Here is a 17,035-nt window from a genome sequence, read left to right as displayed (position 1 = left end):
CCACAGTGCAGTTGCTGAGGCAGGTGCAAGACATGTTACTTGCCAGATACCCGAATTAGCAGAGAGAACTTTGGGCCCTGCAGTCCCTTTCAGCCCACGGAACCCAGTGCAGGAGTGCTGGCTCTAGCAGGTGCTTCCATGGGGCAGGGGCTGTCACAAGAGGTTCCTGGTGTCGGTAGGTATAAGTATACCTGCAGTATAAGCTGTAACGGCTTGTTTAGGTCCGTAATATCTAAATTCTCTCTCCCTTGCCATGTATGTTTGTCATCTCCCTAACAGGCAGAGTTTTATGCAATGCTTGAACATGACCAAGAGCTCTAGAAAGGCAGCTACTATTGCCACTGTCAAAGCACAAACTCCCCTGTGTTGATAAAGCCTTTTCTGCTTCTGCCTAACCCAACGCAGCCGTGCTGGGCAGCTCTAGGGTCACAGTCATGAACGGTGCGTATCTACAGCAGCATCCGATGGGTGATTACCTGAGCTACTAGGAAGAGCAAGCAGTATTTAACAAGCAGCCGCGACTGGGTCACACAACAGGCATCGCAACATGCTTTGCAGCACCCTCACAGCTGGGCCCATCACACTAATGAGCTAAGCTGGTAATTTTAACCTCAGCTGGTCGAGAGATCACTATGTCAGCTCAGCCCCATCACCACCACCCCCCAAATTAAATAGAAACTGAGAGGTGGAAGCATTGGTGTGGTGTGTTCAGGTACCCAAGGCAGGCATTCAGCCAGATGACCCAGGCAAGGAATGAGAAGGCAGAGGCTGGACCCTGCCAGCCTTTCCCACACATCGTTTGGGTGGCTGCCTGCGAGCACCATGCATGCTGCAGGCCAGTCAACTTCTGCAACCATTGGCTCCAGGAGCCACTTCTTAACCTGAGGAACGTGTGGTTTGCATCAAGGCAAGAGCAAGTGCTCCCGCAAGTGCTTTGCACCTACCCATGTGCTTCATTGGCCTGCAGGTGCCACCAGCCCTGCCCAGACTTCCCTGCCCCTCCTGCAGCAGGAGTGAGGTATTCCACTTTCCAGAAGTTCTGCAGTAGCTCTTCAAAATACTTGTTTAATGTTAACAGGTTAGGCTTTCCCTTACTGCCTTGTTCACTGAAATATTTGTGTAGCATCTTAGCCTCTACTAAGGATTTAATAGTTCTGGGGTTAGAGTCAGGCTACTTCTGTGGTGCTTCTGAGCCAAGGGGGGCGGGGGGGAAGCAAGTAATAAAGTAAAATGTGGTAAAAACACCATGGGAGAAAGCTGTGTGCCAGCTTTTAGAGAGAAGCAAGTGAATGCAGCCAATTTATAAATCCTTAACAAATAGGATTTACAATGGAAGTGGCAGTTAAGCCATCATGAGTGCAGAAGGTGGCAGGCAGTATGCTGTAATGCTATCTGTGCTGTGTTACAGCAGCTCAGCAGCATTGCTATTGGAGAAATTATATTTACAGAAGTTTTACATCTTTAGATAACAGCTTCTGGCAGGCTTTAGTTTAATTTTGTGGTAGCATATAAAAGGAAAATCTGCCAGCAGACTTGTGTTGGCCATACTGCTGCCTATACTGCTAAAGGCCAGGCCTTGTGACTGCTTCAAACACCTCTCCCTCCCCAAACTTCGTTAACTGAAGCCATCATCTAAATGAAAGTAAATTACTGAGAAACATTATTCAGTGCTATAAATCAGGAATGCCACTATTTCATTTCTAGTGGTCAGCAATAGTTGATTACTCAGTAGGTGCTTCTTGAAAAATCAAACCTGTTTCATCTGTCAGAAGTTCTTCCTAGAGATAAAAATCAAATTCCTGTTTGCATCTGTGGGCTATAGTGCTTTGTGAAGACATCCCTGCCTTAATGCCTTGGTTTCTGCCCAGGTGGCAAAGGCAGGACATTAAAAAGCCCATCACAAAGCACCTGAGAGTATTTCCACACCTGACACAGCAGAGGGCCTTTATTAAAAAGGGGGGGTGGGGGTGATGGGGCTGATGGGGCTGGGTTTGGCCTCCAGCTCCTTTCTTTAGGTTTTGCAGAGCCATGGGATGGGTGAGGTTAAGCCACTGCTAAAAGCAGGGGCTCAGAACCATGTCCAGCTGGGTTTTAAACATCTTCAAGGATGGAGACCATAAACTCTCTGGGCACCCTGCTCCACTGCTCAGTCACCCTCACGGTAAGATTAGTTTTCCTTATATTTAACCAGAATATTCTGTATTTCTACCTGTGCCCGTTGCCTCTTGTCCTGTCACTGGGCACCACCAAGATGATCCTGGCTCCCTTGTCGTTACTTCTCCCCTCTGATGTTTGTGCATGCTGGTAAGATCCCCCTGTGCCATGTCCTCTCCAGGCTGAACAGTCCCAGCTCTCTCAGCCTCTCCCCCGCTACATCAGCTGCTCTAGTCCCTTCATCATCTTAATGGCCCTTAGCTGGGCCCTCTCCATGTGTGTCTGTGTCTGTCTTGTACAGGGTCACCCAGAACCAGGCTCAGCACTCCAGACGTGTCACTAGCACTGAGCAGAGGAGAAAGATCCCACCCTCAGCCTGCTGGTGATGCTCTGGCTAATGCAGCCCAAGATGCTGTTGGTCTGCTTTGCCACAAAGGCACGTTGCTGGCTCACGGTCAACATGTTGTCCCCTAGGCCCTTACTGGAAAGCTGCTTTGCAGCTGGGTGGCCCTCGGCGTGTGCCGGTGCTTGGGGTTGTTCCTCCCCAGGGACAGGACTGCACTTCCCTTGGCTGAACTTCATGTGTTTCCCATCAGCCCCGTTCTCCAGCCTGCCCCCCTGGACAACAGAAGACCCTCTGGCTTACCAGCCGCTCTGCCCAGAACCTCACCCTGTTGCCAGGACCCTTAAAAGGTAGCAGGGAATGGCCCGGCAGCGCCATCGGCCAGCTCCCTCAGCTCTCAGAGTGCATCCCGGCATGTCCCAGGGACTTGTCCATGCCCCGAGTATTGTTCCCTCACCTCACCCCCTGCCCCTGAGGGTAAGTCCTCCTTTTTCCAGACTCTCCCTGGGCAAGGTGAAGGCAGATCTTACTGGGAAAACCCTGAGGCCGTGAAGGCATGGAGTACCTTGGCCTTGTCTGTGTCACCAAGTGCCCCACCACAGCTGGGCAGAGGGTTCCTGCTGCTGTGCTCACCTTGGCACAAACACAAAGCGCCTGTGCGGCCGCATTGCCCCACGCCGAGCCTCACAGCAAAGCACACAAAGGAGCTTCAGCGGTGGGTGGCCGGGAGCCACCGGGAGCTCAGCCCAGCTGTGGCCATGCCGGCCTTCGCTCCTCCCGGATGGGCACAGAGCGGAGCCGCTGGGCGGTGCCGGGCACCGTGGGCAGTGCGGGTAGGGCTGGCAGTGCCCAGGCACCAGGGGCATCGTGGGCAGTGCGGGCAGTGCCGGGCATCGTGGGCAGTGTGGGTAGGGCTGGCAGTGCCGGGCATCGTGGGCAGTGCGGGTAGGGCAGGCAGTGCCGGGCACCAGGGGCAGTGCGGGTAGGGCTGGCAGTGCCGGGCATCGTGGGCAGTGCGGGTAGGGCGGGCAGTGCCGGGCACCAGGGGCAGTGCGGGTAGGGCTGGCAGTGCCGGGCACCACGGGTAGGGCGGGCAGTGCCGGGCATCGTGGGCAGTGCGGGTAGGGCGGGCAGTGCCGGGCACCACGGGTAGGGCGGGCAGTGCCGGGCATCGTGGGCAGTGCGGGTAGGGCTGGCAGTGCCGGGCACCAGGGGCAGTGCGGGTAGGGCGGGCAGTGCCGGGCATCGTGGGCAGTGTGGGTAGGGCTGGCAGTGCCGGGCACCAGGGGCAGTGTGGGTAGGGCTGGCAGTGCCGGGCACCGTGGGCAGTGTGGGTAGGGCTGGCAGTGCCCGGGCACCGTGGGCAGTGCGGGTAGGGCTGGCAGTGCCGGGCACCGTGGGCAGTGCGGGTAGGGCTGGCAGTGCCGGGCATCGTGGGCAGTGCGGGTAGGGCTGGCAGTGCCGGGCACCAGGGGCAGTGTGGGTAGGGCTGGCAGTGCCCGGGCACCGTGGGCAGTGCGGGTGGGGCTGGCAGTGCCCGGGCACCGTGGGCAGTGCGGGTAGGGCTGGCAGTGCTGGGCATCGTGGGCAGTGCGGGTAGGGCTGGCAGTGCCGGGCAGTGTGGCCGCTTGTGCCCACCCCTGTGCAGGGAGCACCCCTGTGCAGCAGAGTGTGGGTCCGCTGTGCTTCCTACAGCCTCTTCCTCTCCATATGGTTTGGCGCAGGTAAAGGCAAAATATTGTTTGCAGTCATATTTGATATGTGGTAACATAACTGGAAAACTCACTGTAACTTATAATCGATGCCTGTTTGCCTGAGGATGCGGGTCCAGTTTCTCAGGTGTGTAGTGTGCTTCCACCAGCCACGCTGGCCGCCTGCAGCCCCCGGCAGGTATTTCAGCCGCTGCATAACCCCAGTCCAGCCATCCATACCTGCTCTGAGGGGTGAAGGCACAGGCAGTATTAAACACCAGCTGGGCAGGCTGGCAGCAGTCTTGTGGCTTTTTTTTATAATTGGTTGCAAACAGGTGCTGAGGTACAAACAGACTGTCTCCTGTTCTTACCTCTGCTGTTAAGAGTGGTTCCAAAGAATGTTTATCGATATGGTGATAGGCACTTTATATATATAAATATAAAAATATATACATAAACCCTCTGACCACTGGCTGAGGATGAATGCTGCGGACATAGGTCTCCCCTGGCTTCACACGAAGTCTCATCCTCGGTACTACGGGGCCTTTGAGAGGAGAGGTGGGTTGGTAGCCACACCAGGAACACTCAGGGCTGTGCTACCAGTGCAGCTGTAAAGCAGCACTAGGATTACTAAAGCATGGAATAAGCAGTCCTTGGAGTCCTAGCCACTTTCTAAGTATTTTCTAAGTGAAACCAGGCTGCTTTAAATGGACAGTTGTTTCTTTATTGTCTCTGATGTATGTAGTTAAGTAACAAGGTGGGGTTTGTTGGCTGTGGGTTTTTTTCTTTCTTTGCTGCTGCAGCTGTGAGGCCGCTGTGCGCGGGGCAGGAGTGGTGCTCTGGCTGCACAGGGCTGCGGGCGAGCTTTCACCCGGCAGCTCCATCTCTGCTGCACGGCCACACGGCCCTTCAGCCTCTCACCCCATGTAGCATGGGGGATAAATCCCTGTGGTGCTGCTGCAGGTCTCGGCACTGCCTTGCCACCTCTGGATCTCAAATTCAAGTTCATATCTGACCAAAACAGCATGCTGCTGAATGAGATGCCCATAGGTGGGAAGGGAAAGCCTGGGAGAACTTGCTTCTGCCTTTGAGTTACTTTGCCCTTCACTGGTACAAGTGGTCTTGTCCCTTTGGGACCTGCGGTGCCACGGGCAGTGATGGCACTGGTGGTGGGCGCATCCCAGCGCTGCTCCTGCACTTGGCAGCTGTGGGCACGCTGCCAGACAGACTGCCAGGGAGAGCAGCCGGCTCATGGGAGCAGCCTTGGCGTCCCTCACTGGGCCACTCCCCACTTTGAGGGGGGGGGGCACCTGTCCCCTCACCAGACATTGCTGCCAGCTGCTGCCCCCAACCTGGCTGCTGGAAGGGTTCACTGATGCTAACGGGAGGCAGCAGTTTCTCAGTGCCTCGTGCTAGACAACAGCAATCCCACCTGCAGCGCCCTGTTGTCACTATCGTACCGTAAAATGAGCCCCAACAGAAAAAAAAAAAAATCATATCCATCAGGTTAGAAACAAAATGTCTGTTGGCAAAACGAAATATATTTTGCTCCCCCTGCCCTGGGTCAGGCACATGTTGCCATCCTGGCGGTGCCAGGGCAGCTCCAGTCCACAGTGGTGCCTGGCCAGCTCGCTGTGATGTGGCATGACGATGGCACAGCGGTGTTTTTACAGCTCCAGACCAATTACCGCTATCAGTGCACATGGACACGTTGCCTTTTACAAGTGTGTGCACGTGCAGGCTGTTCCCTCCCTGCGCACAGCAAAAGGCACTCGTCACACTCGATAAGAACCAGCTCTGGCTGTGCCATGTCCTGCGCACCCCCACCACCCTGCATGGTGCCACAGGACGCCCCCGCGGGGCTGCAGGTGACATGGGGTTGGGGAGTCGCATGCCACGCTGGCAGAAATGTGAAAGTTCACGTTTCCAGGCCAGAAGGGTGGAGGGCTGTGGCAGCTCTGTGGCTGGTGAACTGACAAATGACCATGAGAAATGTGCTGCTGGGAGGAGGTCTCCCTAGCTCCTGAAGAAATAACGGGCCAGTAGGAACGACATTAATACTAAAGCAATTGATTTTCCTGTCATATGTGTTCTCTATGACGGGTTGATGGAAATTTCTAAACTTTTTTTTTTTTTTTTTTTATAACCGAGATTGTTTGACCCCATGCCTAACCACCACCTGCAGCAGCAGGTGGAGGAGCTCAGCACTGGTGCTGTGGCCTTGGTTCCTGCCGAGCTCAGCAGAGCCCCACACAAGCGGCTGGGTGGGTGGCTGAGTGGCAGCTGCCAAGAGCAGCTGTGGGTGGGCACAGGGGGCACGCTGGGATCGGAGACTTTCACCATTATGGGAGCAGCTCCAGCAATGCCGGGGTGGCCTCCTGTTTAGGTTAAGCAGCTCCCAATTAGTGCAGGATAGAAAACACACATTTGGCTCCTAGTGTACATTGCAAGGGATGTCCACATGCTTGGGGAAGACGGAGGCCCAATCTTCCCAGCAAAGTCAAGGGAAGATTGCAGTGCAGTGTTTCCAGTGGGTACACAAGGGTCTAATAAAACAACAGAGATAAGGGGTTATTGGCGGGGGGGGGGGGCGGGTGTCGGAATCCTGTTCTGTTTGTAGGTGAAAAAAAATCTCAGAGCACCCAAAGGTCATAGTTAGGAATTTATTCTCTCGCTGCAGGCTTGTTTGCTGAAAGATAAAGATCTTTGGTGCAGGTGTACAAAGTGCTAAGGATTGTGAAGGCAACCTGGACTAAACCCTGGCTGAGTGACGTGCTTGTGGCAGTCCTGACAGCCCCGGGAATTGCCAGGACTGCCCTCGCAGGTGTCCTGCAATGCAGCCCGCTTTTCCGAGGCGAGCTCAGCTGACGGAGGGTTTTCCTGCCTTTGGGGGTTAAGGATGCTGCTGAGTTACAGCCAGCCTTGCCTGTGGCACGGGGTGGCCGGAAGATTTGTGCTGGTGTAAATATTGACCCGTGGCTCAGGAGAGCCCTGATTCAGCAGTGGCTGGGGACTGTCCTACGGACCACAGGACCTTGCCATTTCCAAAACAGTTCTGTGTAATGGCCTCACCATGTACTCACTCACAGCTCCCAGTTATGGGCAAACTAATTCTAAACAGAGTAACTACAAGAAAAAACCCAACCCAAACAAACAAAAAAACACCAAAAAAAAATCACACAAAAAAAACCCACAAAAAAAAACAGAGGAAAGGATTGGAAAATAATTATTTCAGACCTGGCAGGCTGTTGCTCGAGTGTGCAGTCATGCAGCTGTAGCCCAACAAGCAGCTGGTTACTGTAAAAGCCTGAGAACTCCTGTGTCATGTGAGGTGGTCAAGGCTTCCAGGCTCGCCCCTAGCTCCCTTGCCTTTACCTTTCAACCTTGCTGCAGCTGCCATGTGACGTGTTCTTGATTTTTTTTCCTTAGATACAAAATTTTATCGTAAGTGCTCACCAAAGCAAGTAATGTATTTACTGCTTAACAAACAAGTGTGGGGGATTCTGCTCGAGTTTTTCAGTGCTGAGGGTAGCATAAGGAACTGTGTTATGTTTACTAATGCAGTTCACGATGAACAAGCATGACAAAGGTAGCTTGAAATTTAACATTAGAAATCCAGATCTGCTGCCTGAGATCTTGATAAAAGAAGGCTGAATTAAACTGTCCTCTTTGTCAGAAACATTAATTTAGTTTGATTGACTTATGATGAGTGGGTCTTAAACCTTCCCATGCTTATTTTCCAGCTATCCTTTTTATTTTATTTAGTATTTAAACTTTCTTTATGGATCGCTCTTTCTCTTCCGCCCTCTGCCAGCTTCAATGCCAGCCCACTGAAGAAGCCTGTTTGGTTTAAGTAAGTTTGGTGGATGCTTCCCTGTGCAAGTGCCAGTGTCTGGTGGGTCACACTGCAACCTGGCATGAGGGGATAAAAGCAAAAATAAGCAAAGCCCGAAGGAGAGGTGAGAGAGCAGGTGGCTTGTCTAGAGGAGTGGCCGTCCTTCCTATACACAGCTGTGCCAGGGTGGCTGGAGCTGTCAGTAAGGCTGAGAACAGAAACAAAAGCTGGAGGGATTGGAGCTTCTTAACCCTGTGTCAAAGTGCTGCCACCAAAGCCAGCCACCGAAGGGCTTGTGATCTCCTCATTCAGGAGCCACAAAGCTGTCCCAGTCCGGTTTCCTGATGCTTGGTGTGACCGGCGCTTCTGTACATTTTAAGCTTCTCCTTCTATGTAGGAGTCAGATACGAGAGCCTTTTTACACTAGAGTAGTTATGTTCAAGAATATTTGCTAGCAACTACTTCAGTGTTTTCTCCCCCACATAGACACCTAAGAATGTATGAAACCATAAATCAGAAAACAATAAAAGATGAGAAGTGGGTTTGTTTTTAATAAAGCGGAATAGTTGTACCCTCTCCCAATATACTTTGGGTAACTACTGAAATCCCCTGGGGTTTGATCAGTGCTCCCAGCTCTGCTCCTCAGTAATGTGAGGTGGGAAACAGGAGGAAAACCAAAACTGTCAGAAATCAAAAGACCTTAACTATAGCCTAAAGGGACAAAGTATCCCGGAGCTTTGTTTTCCATACAACAAAGTCTAAGAGTTAAGCAGCTTTGTTGGATTACTAAGGATGTGCCCACGTAGCAAACCAGACAAGAGTAGCATCTTCCTGCTTGGATGCACTTTGAGGGAGAGCGATCAGCACGTTTCCTAAAAAGCAATTCCCAGGTAAATTATTTGTTCCAGACAGTGCCCAGTTAGGGCACAGTTACACAGGGACATGGTGGTAGACTTGGTAGCACCATGTTAGCAGTTGGACTTGATCTTAAAGGTCTTTTCCAACCTAAATGGTTCTATGATTCTACAACATCTTATTTCACAAACAAACTAGTCGGGGACCTCTTGCAAGAGGCCAAAGCTCAGCAGAAATCCAGCCAGCAGGCTTCCCTGGGGTAGTGGGAAACCCAGCCTGCTGCACAGGTCCTATTCAGCAGTCACCTTACTAGATGAACCTGAAACTCTCACCATCCCTCACATTTCACCGAGGCTATGCGGCGCTGTGTGTGAGGCAGCATTGTACCAAACGCCGCGTGCGTACAGAACAAAAGGACAAAAAGGACAGATGCTTCAGCTGGAACAAGGGGTGCAGGGACCAGTGGCACACTGGGCAGGCGCAGCCACTACCTGCCAAAGCAACAGGACAGCTTTGCAGATGTCAGCTGCTTTTTGTTGCCTTTTTTTTTTTTTTTTTTTATTTCTGAAGGCCTCCAGCAAATGGGTCTTTTCAGGAGCGGTTTGAAAGAAAACAATGAAGCAGCTTTGCCAATGTTTACAGAAAGTTCCTTTCATGTTGGGACTGGAAAGTACAGCACGTTGTGTGCACTCTTCCCTGTCTTGTGGGCACCTCTGTCCTTCCCACCAGGCTGGAAACGGCTTCTGAAAGCAGGAAGGCTTTTTGGTTACTTCCAAAATGAAATGTTCCATCTTTGCAAACCTGTTTTTGACTTCTTAAAAAAACTAAAATGCCATTTGGAAACTGAAAAAGAAAATTGACATGCAGTTTGGGGTGGGCAGGGTGGGGAAGAGGTTTTCTAGAAGGATAAGGTACCCCTCCACAGAAATGCTAGGATTGCTTGAAGTTGAACAATGCTGGAGGTTTTAACCAACGTGTGGTCTTTCAGGTAAATGCAATTGTTCCCTGGCGATTGAATTTAAACCCATTTTTTCCTCCTATTTCATTTCAGATACCTGAAGATATTGGCTAAGAGACCAATATTGTGCTCTAATAGCTTTTGACATCTGTGTTCTCGTTATTTGCAGTCAATTAAGAATAGAACTTTCAGTGTTGAGTGCAAAAATACAGACTTTTGAATGTATTAGGGGAAAAAAAACCAACCCAAGCAGCAAGCAAAAAGCTGCTCTGAAACAGAAACCACCAACAGAAAATGTCTGCTGTTGTTACTGAATACTTTGCTACCCAGCCCATTGTGGGCTCTGCAAAGCTGGATGGGACAGCGGTGTGCAGCACCTGAGGTGGTGCTGGAAGGGTTGACCCCAGGGCAAAAAAAAAGAGGTTTCTGCAGACTTTGTTCTCTGCTCTGTTCTTTTTGACATAGGTAAGAGCTTACCTATGAACCAAACCTTCCGTTTCTTTGCTCATGAGAAAACAATCACCTGTTTGTTTATTGCTTTACAAACAGACTCTGATAACACTGAATTCTTTTGTTGTGACTGTAAGTGTTAAAAGGGAGTAAGTTACCATAGGCACATTCCTGATTACATTCATAAATTCATATGGTTCAACGAGAGGGTTTTTTTCTGAGTTAAGCTGAAGAAAATTAAGATCTTTTTACTTGAGTCAGAACTACCTGCAAATATTTTCCAAGGTATTTATTTGAAAAGCGATTATCAAAAAAATGACACAATGACTTCCTTCATAAACACAGTTGATGACACCCGGAGAAAAAAAGATATTTAGTCGGCTTCTTCACATACAGCCTTTCTTTGTATAATCTACACATGTCCTGAAAATATGAAAAAAACATTTTAAAATGAAACATGCTTTTTTGGAAGTATCTCTGTGCTTGAACATAGGACCACAAAGACAGGATACACATTAATTTGTTACCGTTTTGTTATTGGCTTCTTCTTGTAATATTTAAAAATGTTAATTGTTGCTGATTTTTTTCCTGTTGTTACAGTTCCCACTTTTAAATATCTTAAGTACTTTGCTGAGTGTTTTACCATTATCCACAAAATTAAAAGCAGTAAAGAGAAAATGACAGCCGGAGTGACTAGCCCAGTGCCCTGCAGAAATCCATTGCACACCACTGGCTTTGGCCCAGGACTCCCAGCGGTCCTGGTGTCTGCTCACTGGAGCGGCACTGCTCCCGGTGCTCTGAGGCTTTGCTTCCAAAAGAAACCACAGGCTTTATTTAGAGTGTGGACAGATACAGTATTTATTCCCTTATTCTTGCTTTATTATAAATTTTAAAGCCTTGTGTATGGTCCTGTTCATAAAGCCAACACATGCAGTGGCCCCCTCTAAGTTAGGCTTCAGATAAAATGGGGTTAAATCAGGCTATTTTCCAAACGCCTCACTTTCAGTTTTACTTGTCTTCATTTTCTTCCCTGCTCAACCACTTCACCAGCCAACTGCTACCGCATTCTGCTTTGGCCTCTGGAGAATTAGCAGTTCTGACTCCCAGCAGGTTGTCAGAAAGCCTGAAAGAAGTTATCCTTACCCTCAAAAACTGGCATGGAAATGAGATGTTATTTCTAATTGTCTTTCTTGCTTTTACTTCTCCTCTCCAGCCCTTCAGGGCTCCCACCTTCCCATCCTCCAGTTTCCTTTTCCACCCCTGTGCTTGGCAGGGATCCCTGCTCCATTCTGCTGTTTCAATAGCTGGAGCTCTACAGAACTTCTTGCTTTTTCCCACCCTCGACAGTTGGAAACTGGTGTCGCTTGGTGCTCCCCAGGGGAAAAATGCCACCTCACGCAGAACGCCCCTCATCGTCGTGCTGTGCAGGTCACCCGCGTTAGCTCACGGCCCGATTGTGTGCCGGTGCATGGGCTTTTGTTGTGACATTTTGTCACGGGCAATCTGTTCAGGCCTCAGTGACCGAGGTCTGGGGACAAAAGGCAGGGGAGGGCATGTCCCACAGTTCCTTCTATACTGCACCACAGCTACGCTGGAGCTGTGCTCTGGTGCTGGCCGCTGCCGAGCCACAGCAGCAGCTGCTCTGAAGGGTGACGTGCCCCACGGTGCTGCCACCATCGCCCAGCCTCAGGCTTATGGCTGCCTTGTGCTACCCCAACCTCATTTTTATAATCCTGCCATCTGGTGATGGTCTCACTGCAGCTGCACACCCGGCTGCAGAGTCCTTCCACTCTTTTCACATGAATGGCGAAGCCACCGGCATGACCCCCTGTGGGGCCCCGCATGGGCTGTTGGCTCAGTGCCAACCAGTGGGGCCGAGCCATGGTGGCCTGGCCCAGCGGGCAGCACACCGGGGCACCACACAGCGCAGGGATGCCTGCAGTTGGGGAAGAGTTTCTGCGGTTGCCCGTGTTAGTGCGGGCACTCTGATACCCAGCGGCCATGGCTCCAGGCGCACCAGCGGACCCTGACCTTGGGCCAGCCTCGCCCTGCCCTCCACCTTTTGAGCTGCTCCTGGGGGGGGCGAGCCGAGCCCCAGGCCCTTAGGTGCGAGACAGCAGTTATAACCGCAGCCCTCCGGTTTTGGCCTGGTAGCTGCCGCCCTGTGCCCGCCCCGGGCACCCCAAGCCCGCCGCCCCCCGCCCGGGCCCACGGCCGGTGCCCCCCGCCGGGCCGCCTGCCGCAGGAGGGGCCCCGCCCTCCCCGCCGACAGGGGGCGCTCTCGCGCGTGCGGCGGCGGGGCGCGGCGCAGCCCGTAAGGAGGCACCCGCGCCCGGGGCGCCAGTGGTGGGCGGGGCGGCCCGAGGGGCGGGGCCGTGGGCGGGGCCGCCCCGGGACACGCCGGGCCGCCGCCGGCGGAGCAGGAAATGGAGGCGTAAGGGGCCGGGCGGGCCGGGGCTTCCCGCGCCGCAGGGCTGACCGCGGGCCGGGCCGCCGCCCCCTCTCGCACCGCCCCCGCCGCGGCACGGGGCCCGCCTCAGCCCTGCCCGCCTGGGCCCGCCTCAGCCCGGCCCGCCTCGCCTCGGCTTGGCTCCGCGCTCCGCCCCCGCCGCGGGGCCGGCATGTGAGGCTGCCCGGCGGCGGTGCCTCTTGCGCGGCTGGGCCGGCGCGGCCCCCGCACGGCTCCTCGCTGCCCGCGGGAGGGGAGGCCAGGCCCGGCCCTGCCCCGGGGCCGGCCCTCGCCGCCGCCGCCCCGGAGCGGAGCGGTGGATGGGGCAGCGCGGCCGGCGGTGGGGACGATGCCGCGGAAGGAGCTGCCGCTGCCCGAGGGCTGGGAGGAGGCGCGGGACTACGACGGGAAGGTGTACTACATCGACCACGGCAGCCGCACCACCAGCTGGGTCGACCCCCGCGACAGGTGGGCGCGGCGGGGCCAGGGGGCGGGCAGGGCCGCTCCGGGGCCCCCTTCCCCCTTCCCGGGCAGAGGCGTGCCCGCCGCCTCCGCTCCGCGCGCCTGGCCCGCCGGGTCGGTGGCTGCCGCCGTCCCCGGCTCCGGCCCGGCTCCGCGGGAGGAGAGCGCAGCGCACGGCCCCCGCCGCCTTCCCCCGGGAGGGCAAGGGGCGCCCGGCGGCCCCTGGGGGGGTGCTGGCGGCAGGGCGGTGAGTTCGGTGCTGCTGTGTCCCCTCGGCTTCTTACCGCGCTCCTCCGCGCCCGGCGGGCCTGCGGTGCGCGCTGCCCGGGGAGCGCGGCTGGCGGGGGCGGGCAGCCCCCCTGTGCACCCGGCAGCGGCGCTGCCTCAGCGGGGGGGGGGGGGGGGGGCGGTGAGGTGCAGGGGGGTCGTGGCGTCTTTGCCCACCGCTGTAAGCCAGTGCCAGTGGCCCACCTATGCAAGCCACGCTGCGATGACGGAGGTCACTGACTTGGGGGTGTTTCTTATCTCCCCCGTCTGCCTCCTGCTTACGGCCCGCTCTTGCTGCCACTTGCTCTGCGGAGCTCTTTCCTAATACCGCTCACTTCAGAAAGTAAAGAGAAGCAGCAGAGGGTCTGCTGTTCGGGACCCGGGTGGTTTGCCCAGCCACGCTCTGACCTAGCACGGTCTGGTTCCACACAAGGCAGTGACGGTAAGGCAGCGTGTGGCAGCTCAGACGCTGCATCGGTGTTGAAATCAGAGGTTTCTAAATTTCGCATTTAATGCTTTGTTAGCTGAAGTTCTGGGACGAAGCAACTCAAAAATGCGTCTTGATCAGCTGGAAATGCCAACAATCTCAATATGCAGTTTGTCGTTGGTAAATTTTCCCCACTTCCCCCATCTGACTGTGGGCATTCCCCTTGTTATGGGGCAGCTGGTGTGATTTCTGAACTTGCATTCCTTTTCCCCTTGGCCCAGCAATCGGTTCCTCAAAGGGGCTTCCACTGTTGGTGAGATGTCAGTACTTTGCCTTCTCTCCAGTTCTCCTTCGGTGTGTTTTTGTGAAGCATGGAAGTGAATGATTGTCCAATTTTATAAGATTTCAAGGAGTGTTCTGCATTCCAGGAATAATCCCAGTGTGTACTATATGCAAATGTAACCTGCTGCCAGCTGGGGGTTTGGAACTCGTTTTGGGGCTTCTGTTTCAGTAATGTGGTTGAGAAGGGCTAGTAATGCAGGTGTTTAAAGGTGTGGGGGTTTTAACCACCGTAAATTTCAATGCGAACTTACATTAATGCTTGCCTGGCATCATCGTTTTGTTACAGAGATTGAAGAGAAGTGAGGAAATCAAATGGGCCTAATACAGGCTTATAAAAATTCTCATATGTCCTTGGTTAGCGATTCAAAAATGACAGAATTAACTAAATGGGTGCCTTATTTACACATGTACTGAGCTGTCACAGAGCCACTACCTGCTCACCACCATTAAAGGAGAATATTCAAACACGTACTGATAACTCTTATCACATGACATATTTGTTGTGCACATAGAAATACACCTGAATACACATGGCCCTGACTGAGCTTTGCATCGAAGTCATCTTCCAGTAGTGCTACCAAGAAAACGAGCTGTGTTGGACACTCTCCCTGAAAATCCTCAGGTTTTTAAACAGTTTATTGGTCCAACACTAAAACAGCTATGTGACACAGCACTTATCCATCACCTGGGGGGCCATGTGCTTGTAAGAGTTGAAACCCTGCTCTGACAACCAGGAAATAAGTTTCTCTTCCAACTAATTACCACTGTCTATGAAAACCAGCTGATGGGGAATTTCAGATCAGCTCAAGTCATGACTACTCCCTGCAGTAGTGAACTAGGTTTTATACAATGTTCACTGAAATTTATCAGTGTAATTTAAATATTTGTAAGTTTAGTCTTCTAGAAGTCATCTATAAAATTGCTGCAGCTCAGAGGTTGATTTCTGTATTTGCTACAGTGCTCTGTGTGCTGTGCTTACACATGCTTGTCTTTTACTCAGCAAAAAGCGATAGATACTAGGAAACGTGCGCGTAAAACTGGAAGTGTGAGGGATGTGGAGGAAGATGTATGTGTTAGGGCTCCTTCTGAACCCAGTTGCTTGTCGGTGAGGCTGCACCTTTGTGATACCTCATGGGTTTATTCAGGCAGCAGCAACTGGTAGCTAAAGATAGGACACAGAGGTTTTTAAACCTTCCCTAAATCTTTCATTCTAGCTTAATTTAATGGAAGTAAACATAAGCAGGGATACCATCTAGCTTCAGGGCATGGGCTTGCCCTTTGTTTTTGTGACAACAGTTGGTGTCAGGGTTGTAGTCCTGCTCACTGAGGTTGGTTCGATACGCTGCTAGGGAAGCAGGCCTGGCTGCGGGTGCGTGCAGCGGTGTCGGCAGCAGGGAAGGGGAAGCGGGGGGTCTAAGGTGAGACCTCAGCAGGCCTCTGACAGTGTGAAATCCAGAGTTGGGCTGGTGAAGCTGGTGGGTTTTCCACCTCTCATGTGATGCATGACACCAGTCCTGCAGATGGGCTATCGGTAAGCGGTGCCATTAAAGTTTGCCACCACGAAGTCATGGGCACCTGGTAGCATCGCTCCTGTTAAGCTGACTTGAGTAATGCTCAGATGCCTGAAATCTTCAAGCAGCTCTTGAATCTTAGAGCACTCTTATCTTGTAACTTTTAAGGGTATACTAGACTTCAGGGAAGTCCTGGGAAGCCTCTGGATGTTAGTGCATTTTGAGATACTATCTAAAGTTAAATAATCTGGAGAAATTTGTGATTTAACTGTTGCTGTACCTGTGATATGGTGTAACAGAAAAGTCTCGAGGTACCTTGTAAGCAAGAATTCTGGGTTAGAAAAAGCTGTAAGGCTGTTCTGGTGACCAGGTGGGGGTGCAGAAAAATTCAATGGATGCTACTGTAGTTTTCCTTGTGTAAAAGGAATCTCATGTAGCTGACTTCTTTGTAGATTTGTTTGAAACTAGGTATTTCAGGACTCGGATACAGTGTAATGGGAGATCAGTCCTTACCGAGCTAGGGAAAGAAATTTGTCATTCCTAGTTTTGAAAGCAAACATGATCTTTCAGGTATGCACCACTACATACCATTAAGTAGAACATGCCAGCGAGTTCTCCCAGTTGCTTTCTTAATGCAGAGGGTGCGTCTGCACTCTTAAGCTCCTGTGCTGTTGACCAAACAGAAAGTGAGAATAGTGTCTCAAAACATTAACACCAGCTGCTGGCTGTCCTTAAACGCTACTGTGAACACCACACAGAAGCGCCCCAAATGAGATTCCTGCTCTCGTCAGACATGAGGGTTAGCGGTGGGTATCTGGCTTCCAGTGGGTATGCTGTCCTTGGGTTCGTTGGGTTTAGAAGCTCTACTCTCCCTCAAACTGTCTTGGAAAATGATAGTTGTGGCTTGGTTTTTTGGGGTTTGTGGTTTGGTTTTTTTTTCCTTGCCTTTCAATTCAGAAGCTTCCTGAGCACTGAGGATTTGGGGATGCCTGATAATCTGCCCCATTCTCCAGTGTTTGTGTTCTTGTGCTGTGCTCTTCCTATTGGCATGGTGGTCTAAGCAGTTTTTTCTAGATTGTTTTTGGTGGAGCTGACTGAACTTCTCATTTTACCCCAATCACAGACTCCTGTTGAGGGTGAAAGCTAGTGAAGAGGAACACTTCTAGCTTAAATTTGGTGAAGGTACTAAACAGCAGCAGGCGTTTTCAGTTTTGGTGGGCAGCAGTTGATGGCCCTACATTTCTTGAAGGCTGTTATTGATATAAAGGGTTGGAGGTGTTTATTAAATGAA

The 17,035-nt window shown here is 52.3% G+C and overlaps 1 protein-coding gene across 2 annotated transcripts in view; it reads left to right on the top strand.

The window, feature by feature from the left end:
* The first annotated feature begins 12,722 nt into the window (after positions 1–12,722).
* WWC1 (WW and C2 domain containing 1) overlaps positions 12,723–17,035 on the top strand; it is a 73,923-nt gene continuing 69,610 nt past the window's right edge. The window contains exon 1 of one of the 2 annotated variants that reach the window (XM_055812124.1): positions 12,723–13,203. In XM_055812124.1, coding sequence (XP_055668099.1) covers positions 13,056–13,203 — 148 coding nt within the window. In that variant the 5' untranslated portion in view covers positions 12,723–13,055. The remainder of the gene's footprint in view (positions 13,204–17,035) is intronic. The other variant, XM_055812123.1, reaches the window with a different exon arrangement.

This window comes from Falco peregrinus, chromosome 8 (assembly GCF_023634155.1).
Source record: "Falco peregrinus isolate bFalPer1 chromosome 8, bFalPer1.pri, whole genome shotgun sequence".
In the NCBI taxonomy this organism is placed as follows: Eukaryota; Metazoa; Chordata; class Aves; order Falconiformes; family Falconidae; genus Falco; species Falco peregrinus.
This window is presented reverse-complemented; position numbering and strand designations above follow the sequence as displayed.